This window comes from Prinia subflava, chromosome 1, assembly GCF_021018805.1.
Source record: "Prinia subflava isolate CZ2003 ecotype Zambia chromosome 1, Cam_Psub_1.2, whole genome shotgun sequence".
Lineage (NCBI taxonomy): Eukaryota > Metazoa > Chordata > Aves > Passeriformes > Cisticolidae > Prinia > Prinia subflava.
In genome coordinates, this window is record NC_086247.1 from 74,767,458 (window position 1) to 74,781,580 (window position 14,123).

Genomic DNA, 14,123 nt, shown 5'->3' on the forward strand with positions numbered 1-14,123 from the left:
CAGGTGGACTCCTTCAAGAATATACTGATACTACAGCACATAATGTCATCAGAGTTGGTAACACCTGAAGGTGTTTAGTTTTTAAAGAAAGAGATTTCATTCAGAAAGTCAGTAAAATTAGAGTAAATGAGGGAATGACAGTTTTATAGGTAGTCAGATCAATGCAGTCAAGCAAAGATTTTCAGCTTTCAAGTAATGTCTACCTGGTTTGTTCCTTATGCCCCTTCATTTGATATTTTTCACTGTATATGGTCGCATAGGGTAAGTAGCAGACTTAAAATAAAACCCCATATTGCACTTCATAAGAGTGCAAACCCCTATGCTTGTGTAAGTAAATGCTCCAAGGATTAGGTTATTAGGTTGAACTTGGAGAAGGAGCTAGGAAATTGAGTGTGAAACAGTGGAAACAGGCTGTTTGTCTTGGGAAGCTTTGCAAGTCATTCCTAACGGGCCGTCCGTGCAGGTGTGGAGCTGCTTTGTGACAGAGACGTGGACATGGCCACCCGCGTGCAGGACCTGCTGGAGTTCCTGCACGAGAAGCAGCAGGAGCTGGACGTGGCAGCGGAGCAGCACCGCAAGCACCTGGAGCAGTGCGTGCAGCTGCGTCACCTGCAGGCAGAGGTCAAGCAGGTACGGCCCCCCATCCTGGCAGCTGTGCCACCCCAAGACCTCTGCTCCCAAAAACAACCTCCTGCTGCATGAAGTCTTTCGTTGGGAGCAGGGGAGGACTTTCTCAGGGAGCACCTGAGAAACTTCATCCTCTGTTAGCATGAAGTGCATTTTTTTAACTTGCATCACCAGTCATGGATCAGTCATCACCTTGCATGGATCTAGAGCACAAGCCCCATGGGAACAGCTGAGAGAGCTGGGGATGTTTAGCCTGGAGTAAAGGAGTTTCAGGGAGACCTTATCACTGTCTGCAACTACCTGATAGGAGGGTGTATAAAAGTAGGGGTTGGATTATTTACCCACATAACAAGTGATAGGACAAGAAGGAAAGTCCTCAAGTTGTGTCAGAGGAGGTTTAGGTTAGTCATCACGAAAAAATTCTTCGCAGAATGGGCTTTTAAGCACTGAAACGTGATTGATGGAGCACCATCCTTGAAGATATTTAAAAGACATGTAGATGAGACACTGAGACACGTGCTTTAGTGGTGGACTTGGCAGTGCTGGGTTAACACTTGGACTTGATAGTTGTAGAGGTTCTTTCAAACCCCAGTGATTCTGATATTCTGTAGATACAAGTCAAGTAATTTGAAATATAGAATGATTTGAGCTAATGTTAAACTCATGCTTTTACCATCTGTATGGTGATGGACAGTAATGCTCAGTCATAGTCCCTACACACAGACCTAATAGTTCTGGGTCTATTGTTTGAAACACCTACAAGTAGTGATAACATAATATCAACGTAGTTTATTTTCCTCCAGAAGAAAAATGAAGTTTTGCTTCCCCTGGCAACAAAGTGGCAAGTTTTGAGGTCTTCACCTGGTAAACACCTTAATCTTTGGTGAATTTGAGATGTGGGCAAAGCCACTGAAGTAGGTAAAAGTTTAAAAAGGAAGCAAGACACTAGAAAAGATAAGAGTTTTTTATCTTGCTCATACTTGGCAGCATCACGGAAGTTTGCTGTAGTCTGTTGTATTACTGTGGCCCATAATGAGACTGAATGACAACTCCCAAATTGCAAAGTAATATGAAAGGTGTCCAGCTAGGACTAGGAGAGATGAATAGAAGGTTCCCAAAGTATTTTCAGGCAATGGTTGGTTGCTGTACAGCAACAGATTCTAATTTTCTGTGTGGTCTTGAGTTAAAGGAATGCAGAAAACTGATAGTTGTCTGCTGTTAGTGCAGTATAAGCATCAGTCAAATATCTGATGTTCTATTTCAAGGCTTTGCATACTCTACTGAACTGTGCTGTATCTGCCTTAGCACTTACTCATCTTGGTAAATGCAAATTGCAAATTCCTCCTTTCACATGGGTAATGGTTGAGATAAAGTTGTTGCAGATCAGGATAGTTTCTGTACTCAGTTGCATTTTATCTTGAGGATGAAGGAGAAGAGTGCACATCTGCTAAGGAAGGAAAAAATTAAAAGAAATAATGCCAGCTGAGGCACTCTCATCCCTTTATGGTATGTCAGTGGGTTTGGGTGTGATGGGTTAGTAAGTAGAGAAAATTGTTAATTTCCATGATACTGAAATAGTATTCAGTAAAAGAACAGGATATAGTACTTTGGTGATATTTCAAAGTGACACTGAACAGTTATTTATATTGCATACTCCCACAATAAAGTCAGTGCTTTGGTCCACTAGCTTGGTTTGTATGCAAGTTAAATGTTACAAAAAAGACACATGTTTAAAACCTGTGTTTGAAACAAATGTTCTGTATTGTGGCAGAAACAGGCAGATGATGAACATCATAGATCCTAGGGGAATACCCCTATTGCACTTGCTATTTGATGTGTAGATCATTCTATAAGAAATTTCTAGCTTTCTCAAATCACTGGTAGCCCTGACTGAAACTGAAGCTAAAATTTAGGTTTTTAAGAAAGTACTGGAAAAGTTTATCTTACAATAAAGGTATAGGTAGTACACTAACATAGCCAACTGTCTTTTCTTAGTAGACTGGGATTTGGAAGACAAAAGCATATTTGATTTTGTATTTCTAGAACATTTCTGTCAAGTGGGATTTTATGTTGCATTAAATGCCACGATATGTGTGAATTTTCAGACAATCATACATGAACATGTAGCTGACAGAAGGTTCATGTATTACTTTTCCAGATTTTACTGTACAGATTCACCTGCAATACTTGCCCAGCCTGAGGCCTGAAAATTGAATGGAACTCAATCTGAATGTTAATACATTGTCTCATAGGATTTCTTTTGAGCCCTTTGGAATGCTTTGAGACTAGTAACAGTTTTGTGATTTCAATTGCCTTTTCAGAAAACTACATCTGATTTATTTGATTTTTATTAGCATGATTAAGGAAGCATGATCTTGTCCTGTCTCTTCTGCACTGGGAAAAACTTTATAGGTCAGCAGGTCACAGTAGGTGCTTTAACTGGGAGTAAAATGAAGTGGTAAACCTCCTCTTCCTTCTGTTTTGTTTGTGTTTGGTTGCCTGAAGCAGTGAACACATGGGTTTCCTCTTCAATTACTGTGATCTTCTGTTAGATTTATTGTCGATGAACTGAGTGTAAGTACATTTATTATGTAGATGGGTACTGTCTCCATAGTAAGAATCCTAACAGTATTTCCATTTAAATTCTTCCTGCCGAAGCAGCATTACTGCTGTTGTATTTTCACACACATGCACATGCACACGCGTGCACACACAAATATTTATATAAAATACATAAAAATATGTAGCTTGTAGTCATGTGAAGAGGTTAGACTGGAACACTGCAGGAATTTAGACAAATACTTCCAAAGATTCTCTTTCATACTAGGTAGTGAAACCTGGTGCTTAGTGAATTTTTATCAAATAAGCACAGAGAGTGGACAGAAACATTCAGTATTGCTTCTTCCTTAACTATTGTACAGTTCTGCTTTGTGGCATTGAAGTTTTGTATATCAAGCCTCAGGACTAGGAGGAAGCAGAAGAGCCAGAAGACAAACAGAGGTTTAAAGAAATTCTGCAAAAGAATTTGCTTGTCAACTTGATATGTAATAGGTGCAGAAAGGGCAAAACCAGATGAAAAATTACAGTGTAGAAAACTCATGGAAGATAGGGGGAAGAGAATGCTGACTGAAATAAAAGGGACTGTATGTGAGGAAAACAACGTGGAAAGGAAAATGTGACCACTTTTTTACAGGGCAAGGACATATGAGTAGGTGGAGGCAGAGTAACATTTGTGAGAATGTCTGTCTCATCCAGAACTCCAGCTACATGTTTGCCAGACAAACCTTCTTTATTAATCACCTGACATACAGCTGTTGGATTACTTACTGCTACAATCACTCCCACATACTCACATTGTAGAATCAATGCTTTGCTCTGCTTAAGGTCAAAATCCCTACCAAACTCCAAACCCAATCCAATTGGTTTCAGTATGCTCAGTAAGCCTTTTCACTGCAATATTTTCTGCTATTCTGATCAAGATATGAACAGTATGTTCTTAGATATATAAAGATGCATTCATATATGTACAATGGTGTACAGATACTTCAGCCCTCAAGAGTACCTTGAGCTGCTTTGTGTTTTCACTAGCAGATCTTTTAGTGCTTGAGCTTGATCTCTTGGTGCTTAAGCTCTGACTATCCCAAAATACTACTCAGGAAGGGTATCCTGGCACTCCATGTAGTGCCATATGGATATGAAAACATAGCTAAGGCAAGCAGACTGAAGCAGGTTGTCTTGTGATCATGTTTAGTTGCAGTCAAAAATCTGTCCAAGAAGCTAATCCTAAATCAAGCATGTAGCTACAGATCTACCTGTGTGACCTTCTCAAGTGTCTCAAGTGACCCAAATTTTGTCTCTTTTCCACACCTTTGCTGATTCTCTACTGATGCTTTTTTAGTCATTGAAGACTGTGAGGAGAAAGATGGGGTTTGTGATCCACTCAGAGAGGTAGTGGGAACATAGAGGCATGCCAACAAACCCTGAAGGCAGCACCCTTGGAAGGAGAACCGGCTCCCTGGTGCCTAATGCTTATATTTTCCCTTGAGTCAGAGCAGAGGGAAGGGGAGAGTACTGCTGGCAGATTTCCTCCTGTGAGTTTCACCAGCTTGTGCACCCTGACCTGCACCAAGCAGGAGGGCAAGTCTTTGTGTTTGAAATGGCATGTTCTGTTCTAGCTGTTGCTGCTGTAAATAATGGGATGCCAAGTCAAGAGGAGCTTTCAATTGGTGCTGCTAAGCATTCTCCTTCATTAAAATTCTCTGAAGAAGGCCAGATGTTTAAGAACCCTAAAAAGGTGTGTTTTGTTACACCATACCTGGAAGAACTACTTTTTAAGGTAGAGAAGAAGCCTAGAAGATTTTTTTTGTAGGACAAAATAAAAATAAAAATAAAAAAGGAATTTTAAAAAATGATCTACCTCTGTGTTCTTGCAGACAATGTATTTGTCCATGTATAGTTTCTGTCTCCAGTCTGTTGGACTCATCTGCTTCCCTCTGAAGCTGCCCTTTTTCTTGCTCCTGAGGCTTACCCATGCTTTCTCCTTTGAGTGTTAAAAACCCCCAGGTGCCTTATCAACTTAGGAACTCCCAGCTTCTTTCATGGTCTCTTTTGTGTGTCCCCAGGCTGGGATCTGCAGCTGGGTGTCACCTTTGCAGTACGAGAGATTGTTCCAAAGCTGGAGTCATCTTTGCACTGCTTGCAAGGCTGCACCTGACCCAGTGCTTTCTCCCCAGAGGACCAGGATGTGCACCCAGTTACACATCTGGCATGCTCTCCCTTCTACATTGTAGACTTATTTTTTCTACAGACTTCCAGAATTTATATAGGAGAATCAAATACCTGCTATCAGGGTGAAAAAAAAACCTGTTAGCTATTCATTGTGCAGACAGAAATGGCAAAAACTGCATTAATAATACAACAATGTCACAATCTGGGTAATTGTAAGTCAGGGGGTGAGGTTGTAGTGCAGATTTGAGGGAATGGATGTTGTGTCAGGATGACTAGACCTCAGTTACTTCAAGCTGTCAGACATGTTAGAGTGTACTTTGGATGTAGACCCACATGTGCCTTTCAGTTTTTGAGGAACTGTGTTTTAATAGATCATCTTCTTGGGTTCTGCCCATGTTTCCAGTCTGCAAGTGCCATCATCCTGATTACTTAGTGCATTAATGCTTTAATTGGTAGTGTCATGTGTGGATCACTAGATGAGAATATTTAGTGTTAAGAGGTAACTGATTTGGTAGTTAATATATTTATTAACAGTGGTTAAAGGTCTAAAATCAATTAGCAGGAAAAAGTTAGAAAAACTGGTGAAGTTCAAATCAACTGGGCCTAAAGAAATTAACTCTGGAAAAACCTAGAAAACTGCCTGAAATAATGTCATAGACATTAGTGCTTATTGTTTCCAAACATCAGAAGATTGGATGAGATTTTGGAGGCTGAAACTCAACCATCCACTTCTCAAAAGTGGAAAAGGACTAGCCAAGGGAGGATTATAGGTCAGCTAGTTTAACAGAGTCTCCAGCAAAAATACTGAAACAAGTAGATCATTAAACTTGAACAGTGACAGAAGGAGAAAAGGCTAACACAGGTTAATTATTCATAGCTTTCCATTGATAAACCCCCTTTTTTTTTTTCTGACAAGGTAACAGCTCTTCTAGGAGGGGTGGAAAAGCAGTATCAAAGCTTTTAAAGTAGTGTAGCTCAATCTGTCTGGCCCTAACTTACTATGAGAATGTCATACGAGACTACATTACCAAGAACGATAACTTGCTGAAAAAGCATACTCAGTAACAAAAGTTTTTAAGAGTCACAGTGATTGGAAAACAGATTCAAAAATGAAAAAATATATTTGTATGTGTTTGGATACTAGTTCATATTCTCAGTCAGAAAATCTACCTATTAGAAATTATGCTAATAAATTTGAAGTTAAAAGCAGAAGAAGCTGGAAAAGAGGTTTGAGTTCATCAGAATATACTGGGTGGCAGTTCAGAATTATCTTGATGTATGGGAGAATTGTGCTTTAAGAAAGATATGAGTTTTAATAGTGAAAAATACAGGGCATGATGTACTGGAAAGAATAATCAGCTGAATGAATACAGGGGTAATTACTGGCTGGACAGCAGTTCCATAGAAAAGTACAGATGACACTGAATAACCTGAATTATGTCCCATTTTACTCAGTATTTGAAAAATTATGATGAGTCATGGTTACCAGTTGGAGAGAGCTCACAAAAGAGCGGTGTGGTCTATGAAAATAAGGCTTCATGTGGGAGAGGTTGAAGAGGCTGTGGTCAACAAGATAAGAGGAACCTAAAGGAGGGAATCAGATGATGTTCCTGATGGAGAGAGGAGAGGGGAAAGAACAAAGCTGATACAAAGAGGGAGAAAATGTCCTTTTTTTCTTTTTTTTTTTTTTGGGAGGGTCTAAAAAGTTGCATGTTCTTTCTGTTGATAAGGAGTGTGTAAGGTGGCCTCCTGAAGCTTCTGCCCAGCCTCTCTGGACATGTCAAATAAAGCACATTCTGAAGAATTAAAATCTTCAAGCAGTTAGGAGGATGCTCAATGATCACATTTTTCTGAACATTACTGCTCAAAATTATGTGCATACTTTTTACTATGCTGTATATCCTCAATTTACATTACTGATACTGGCTTTTAGGCAGTTATTGCTTGTAACTTGTTCCAACTTTTCAGGTGACAGAAAGAGTAGTCAGGAGCACAACCTTTTTCAGAGTATGAACTGAAACCACAAGCATGTAGCAGTTGACTGCAAGCTGTGAGTTGTTAGCTCAGTGAAATTGTGGTGAATGTCATTCACGGTGCTTACTCAATATAGCATTCACCGTAGTTTGTAATTAACAAATTATTTACTTACAAATTGCAGTGCTAATGTGACCCTAAATGTTTTTGCCCCTACAGTGGTGCTTTTTTGCTGGTCGGCAGTGGAATTGTTTATTTCATGCTCTTCTCTTTTGCAGGTTTTGGGCTGGATCCGAAATGGAGAGTCAATGTTAAATGCTGGGCTTATCACTGCTAGCTCTTTGCAGGAGGCAGAGCAGTTACAGAGGGAGCATGAGCAGTTTCAACATGCAATAGAGGTAAAAGCACATTTCAGTAAGCATAGCCTTGTGTTTACAGTTCTCTGTAAACAGCACTCTTGGATGCTATTTTCAGTTTAGGAAAAGCTGTTGAACTCATGGCAAAGAGACGAAAACAATTACTGAGAAAATGGTTTTTGTTCTTACTTACTTCGAAGCTGCAGTTCCAGGTGAACGTCTGTTCAGTGCCTTTTTGCATCTTTGTAAAGTGATAGCTGTTCACGGCAATTTTGCTGAAAACAGTGTTTTCATTTGTTACTCCTTTCCTAGAATGACAAATGTAAAAAAATTAAGAATAAATGGACCAGGAAGCAGCAGGTTTGTGTATTCTGAGGTCATCCTTTAATGTTTCTATTTTTGTTTGAGAGTGGGTTTCCCTGAAACTCGTATTTGGTGGTTTGTCAGTCCCCCTGCCACAGCTTCAAACTAAATTTACCAGATTGGTCATATTGCTGCAAAAAAATAGTCAGGGTTCTTAAGACTGAGTGAAGTGCAGTATTATGCATTTACATGCACTACTGAGTAGCTTAGTGACAATATTAGCAATATTATGATTGTTTGGGTAGACTACTTTCAGAAGTACTCTGCCTTGCAGTAGCTCTTTAATGTTTGTTTCCTGTTTGGTAGAGTTTTACGCTTCCCCTCTCTTGATTTTTTTTCTTTTTTTAATTACAATTTGCACTATGTGCACCCTCATTTTGAGAGCTTTGATAACTGTCAAGTATAAAAATCATGAGACCTCTAGGTTTGTCAATTTAAGAATAAATTTTGGGGAAGCTTAAAAATCTGTGTTTCCTAGGTCAGTCTTTACTCAGATATAATAAGAATTAGTGGTATTTAACCCCTTAATATTTTTATATTACTTGGTTTTAGGCAGGTATTTCTGCACAGAGAAATACAGTTAGAAAATTTGCTTACAGTCAATAGATAGTTATCTTTTTTTACTGGCCTGCACACCTGCATGTTTCTTTGCTCACTACTGATGTGCAAAAGACTGAAGTTAAAGCTGTAAAGATTGCCAAAATAAGATATATTTTTGTCATCTTCTTTTTTCTCACTGTGAAGGGAAAGAAAAATCAAACTGAAATTCCTAACTACAGCAAGACGTATAATGCAGCATAGATACATCACATGTGACTTAACACTATACAGTTACAGTTATTTGTTAAGAACTGCTATTTAGTGATGGTTTGATCATAAATCTCTACAGGATTTATTTCCTTTGTATTTGTATAGTGAAGTCACATAGTAACTAGTATCAGACACTCATTTTTAGTTGGTGGGTGTTTGTGCATGTATGGAAGTGTCATTGACACAGTGGAAATGTGAGCCTCTGAAGTCTCCAAGTAAATGAACTGAAGTGCTCCACTGAACTCTTGACTTTTCACCTCTTGTCAGAAAACACATCAAAGTGCCCTGCAGGTTCAGCAGAAGGCAGAGGCAATGCTGCAGGCTAATCACTACGATATGGACATGATCCGGGAGTGTGCAGAGAAGGTCGCTTCCCACTGGCAACAGCTGATGCTGAAGATGGAGGACCGTCTCAAGCTTGTGAATGCCTCTGTTGCCTTCTACAAAACTTCTGAACAGGTACAGAAATGCTACATGATCTGTGTCTGCCTTGGTTAATTCCTTAGTGTGGCATAAAACAGCTTTACCTGAAAAAGTGGTTGATGAGGTTTGGTTATATTGACTCATTTGATGGCTAATTTTGGTTTTTGTGTGGGAGTCAGAGAAAAATCAGCTTAATCTGCTTGTCCACAGAAAAGTTTGAGGGGAGGTTGGCAAGGTTGCCTCCTCTGTAGTGGTAACTTAAACCCATCCAGAACTATGCAGTCACAGAGGCTGAGAAAGCTGAACAATTTTAGGGACAGCCTCTGAGCAATTCCACATAAGCAGGCCAGTGCTTGCAAACCTACAGCCAAAGTTTGTTGCCTTAAGTCCCAGTTGAAATGTGTCAGATGCTAGGGGGTATATGTAAGGCGTAGATTGGTTTTCTTTCTTTGAGGCCTGAATTTTGATTTTTTGCCTTACTGAATTGGTCTCCTTTTTCCTGAAAGGTGTGCAGTGTGCTGGAAAGCCTGGAGCAAGAGTATAAGCGAGAAGAAGATTGGTGTGGGGGAGCAGACAAACTGGGTCCCAACTCTGAAACAGATCACGTGACTCCCATGATAAGCAAACACCTGGAGCAGAAGGAAGCGTTTCTAAAGGTAGGGTTGGGGACTTCATGCGGTCTCCTGTGTCTTGGGAAGCATGCAGGCAAACAGCTCTTACAGTGCTGACGTGCTGTGGAAAGCAACAGCCTGTTCCAAACAACAGGTATGTCCCCAGCTGCAGAGATGTGGGAAGTGGAGTGTTAACTGCTTCTGACAGTGATTAAGAGAATACTGCCAAGTGCATAAAATGGTAGCCAGTTTTATAAATACATTTCTTGTTGAACTTCAGTAGATGTCAGATCTCCCAGTGTGACTGAAGAGGAATTGGAAGTCACTGCTTTGAGCAACTGTCACTCTAAAGAATGCTTAAAGGTTGCTGCTTTGGGAGAGAAGTGAAAGTCACACAGTGCCATTGCTGCCTGTGCATCAGAGCAGCTCTCACATGCACTGGGACTACAGAGGAGTACGGAAGGAGGAAATTGCTAGACAAGCATCTGGGAGTAGTTGGGTTTTGTGTAATAGTCTTCAGATAAATCAAAGATTTTTGTTCCAGCTAGTGTCCTTGTGAAGATCATTGATCATACTGAATTAAATGTGTAGCATGTGCTTGCAGAGCAGTGTAACTAACTTATAAAAGGCATTTTCTAGCATCACCATGAAAGACTACGAAAAGAATAAAATTTTTGTTAAAAACCTTTTTGTTCTCATTACACAGATTACAACACTCAAAAACATATTAACAGAACTCAAAGTATACAGCCTAATAGATCCTTCCGCAGCTGGCATGAATTACTAATCTTTGTTTTAGAATAGGATGAGAAATGACTTAGTGTCTTTGGTACCTTTATCTAACCTTTTAAAGTAGCATTCCATAATTTGCATGTTAAAAATGAGGCAGCCAGCCCGTATGTACTATTTGTTGTATGTTAAGATGAAGATGACAGCTGAGCTGAGTGTTTGCAATATAGTGGCAAGGACTGAAAGCTCTCAAGGCCTTGCCTTAATATTTTAAGAGCAGGTATTACTATTTTAGCGGTTTTGGTTTCACTTCAGCAGAGCATTCACTTTCTGTTCAAAGTACTAATGGATGTTTTGGAATTGCAGGTGTGTACATAAGCATGTGCACTGTTTGAGCAGTAAGCAACTTCAGATGGCACATGGCACACACACTAAACAAACTTCTCTGTGAGTTCTGAGTCATGCTGAAAGCCCTAGAGCAAGTAATCACTTTTCAGGTTCTTCAGAAAAAAGGAACAGAATTTTATTTGGCGTTGTTTATATGGCTTTTTTTTTTCTCTGCCAGGTAAGGTGTAACTGCTATCTGGCAGAAAATCTATTTTAATAGTTGGGCTGGCTTAGCTTACTTGTAGAAAGAATTAACATGCAATGCTTTCCAAAACTGAAGAGGGTGACAAATGTAAAAAAAAGGGGGTTAGGAAGATCTTTAATCTCTTCTGCATGTGTATTTGTATGTCTTCAAATAACATTGTACCTCTGACTCTCTAGGCCTGCACATTGGCTCGGAGGAATGCTGATGTCTTCCTGAAATACCTGCACAGGAACAGTGTCAACATGCCAGGGATGGTGACACACATCAAAGCACCTGAACAACAAGTGAAAAGTAAGGGGATTCTTGTTCTCTCCCTTCTCACAAGAATGTGATCGTCGTGTGCTGTGGTATGTGTGGTGATGGGGTAGTGAAGCCTGCCCAAGTGGAAATATTTCTGTCAGGCTTAGCGGGGAACAAATTGCTTGCACACTTTGAAGGAGCTGGCAGTCTTCAAAGTCTCTTATACTCAAATAAAGTTGCTTGGAATTCTCTTATCTGTTACTTAGACCTAATCTTCTTTCTATCTGAGACTCAAATGTGCAGCTTTTATTGAGACAATGAGGTAATAAACTTCCACATGAAAATGTTTGGTCTGAAGCCAAATGGGAGCTGATCAGTGTAAGCATATTCAGTGTGTTGGTGTCATACATTCTGCAAGTTCCCTGGGACTGCCAGAGTGATATGAGATTATGGCTTGTACGATGCCCTTGAGCTCTTCAGATAGTTTGAATCGGTGCTGAGGAACTTCATGAAGCATGGGGTAATTTACATCGTGTTAAAACTGGATGTGTAGACAGGTAGCTGAGGTGAAGCTGGAAAGAGCTACCACATGAGACTTGGCTTTTGCTAAGATTAATAATACGTAGTACAGCTTTAAGGTGTAATAAGCCCTCTAGGGAATGGGGAGAGAGAGATCTGTAGGGCTTTGAGGGACAAAAGTGCAAAAATTAATAGGTTATGCATAACTGATGGGTGTGGTAGCAGAACAGAGATCAGAGAGATTCAGAAGTTAATACTGCATTTTAATAATTTAATTACCAGTCATATTCTGCTCTGTGCATTTTGAAGCTGTGACTGAATACTCAGGCCATGCCATGGTCTCAAAACCAGAGAAGTCTAATTTCTAATTAAATGCTGTTTGCACCTACCCAAAGGGGAGTTATGCATATCATGTAGCCAGACTCAAGAGGAACATGGCAATAGCTCCAGAGAAGAAGTTGCAGCAAGAAAAATTCTGAATGGGAGAAAGTGTTACAGCAAGATGGATTAGAGCAGGTAGCCCAGAGAGGTAGTAGAATCTGTACCCCTAAGAATTTTTAAAACTTAGTTGAACAAGCCTCTGAAAAACTTTGAAGTTAGTCCTGCTTAGAAGAGGAGATTGAAACAGTTGGCCTCCAGAGGTCACTTCCGCTCTAATTTACTTGATGACTCTATTAGAAAAGGACATGTTCACTGCTTCACTTTAACTACTACAAGGGGAAAACAGTTCATGTTAAAATTACCCAGTAAATTTACTGACAGTACTCAAGTCAAAGTCTGACGATACTCAAGTTGAAGATCCTCCTGTAATGAACTTTTTCTGCTGGAAAGAGAATAGGATATTGGCCATATTTTCACTCTTAAGGAAATAATTGGATTGTGGCAGTTCAAACTTTGAGTGTTTAGAGCTACAACAAAGGGTTGTTTTTCCTCTGTCCTCAACATTTATAGAATTGTACAAAACAAGATCTCAGCACAAATGCCAGCAGTATCAATAACTGAAGGTGACATTTGTCATAGAGCAGAAGCAAGCAGGAAGTTGTAGATACCTCACTTAGTTAGTATTAAATAAAATTTTTTAAAATTTGATTTTATAGGAACAGTCATTCTGAGAAGGGTAAGTGTGCTCATATGAGGAAACAATAGCAAGGTCTCTACTAATATCCTTAAGAGTAATAATTACATACCAGAACGACAGTGTTATGCATGTTCTGCATACATTTAAAATTCTGAATGAGTGATACATGTTTAAAAAGCAACAAAAAACCCAGCAAAAATCCCCAAGAAGAAAAAAATAGCTGTTGCTTTTCCCCCCATAAACCATGTAATATATGCTTCTGAGAATTAAGCATGAGTTAAGATAGAACTAATGGGGACTCATTCCTGTTAGGTCTCAGTGGTATGGTGGTAGCTGACCAAATGATACAAAAGTTCACTCTGTTCTTTCTGTTCAAATATGCATGTCAAGAAAAAAAAGGTCTTTCACCTCTTTTCTAAATTGAGAAAAAAAAGGGTGTTTACTCATTTTAGTGAGAGGTTACATACATTCTAATAGAGCAACAACTCAGATGTATGCTTGAAACTGGCAGACTGCAATCAGTATCTAGTTTATAAATTAATGCCTTAAAAACTTGAGTAACCCTTGAGTTTCTGTAGAACTGCGGAACATTTTTGAAAAACCTCATTCAGTGTCATTCTTGATCCTTATTCCCAGATGCAGATTAAGTTATCTGGAAAAATGCGCTCTTAATCTAGGCAAAGTTTAGCCAAGCACATGCTTCATGGGGAGCAGGAATTACAGTGGTACTGAACTCTGTCCTTATGTCCCTGCATATCAGCATGAATAATTTCTTTGCTATGCAGTTAAGGGTACCCAAATATTGTCTCATTTAGGAAGGAATTGGGGCCTAAAACTATGCTGTGGTGGGTGGATTGAGTTGGTGACAATTCCTGTAAGCTCAGAAATGAGAGCATCTTCATCTTTGTTTCGGCTGCCAAGTCTGTGTGCATCTGTGTTACCTGTCTGCTGTACAGGCTGTGACTGAGAGTGGTTCAGAAACTTGTCTAATGGTGCTTATATTTTTAGGTAGGTTGATAGAAGGAACCAGGATGCACAGAGATAGCTGAGAGCCTGGAGAAGAAGCTGAAAGT

At 39.6% G+C, this 14,123-nt stretch overlaps 1 protein-coding gene across 2 annotated transcripts in view; it reads left to right on the top strand.

Annotated features, from left to right (window-relative positions):
- The window catches only part of TRIO (trio Rho guanine nucleotide exchange factor), a 244,668-nt gene that overhangs the window by 130,358 nt on the left and 100,187 nt on the right, over positions 1–14,123 (top strand). For both annotated transcript variants that reach the window (XM_063400159.1, XM_063400170.1), the window contains exons 15-19: positions 464–630; positions 7,608–7,727; positions 9,126–9,317; positions 9,788–9,937; positions 11,390–11,504. In XM_063400159.1, coding sequence (XP_063256229.1) covers positions 464–630; positions 7,608–7,727; positions 9,126–9,317; positions 9,788–9,937; positions 11,390–11,504 — 744 coding nt within the window. The remainder of the gene's footprint in view (positions 1–463; positions 631–7,607; positions 7,728–9,125; positions 9,318–9,787; positions 9,938–11,389; positions 11,505–14,123) is intronic.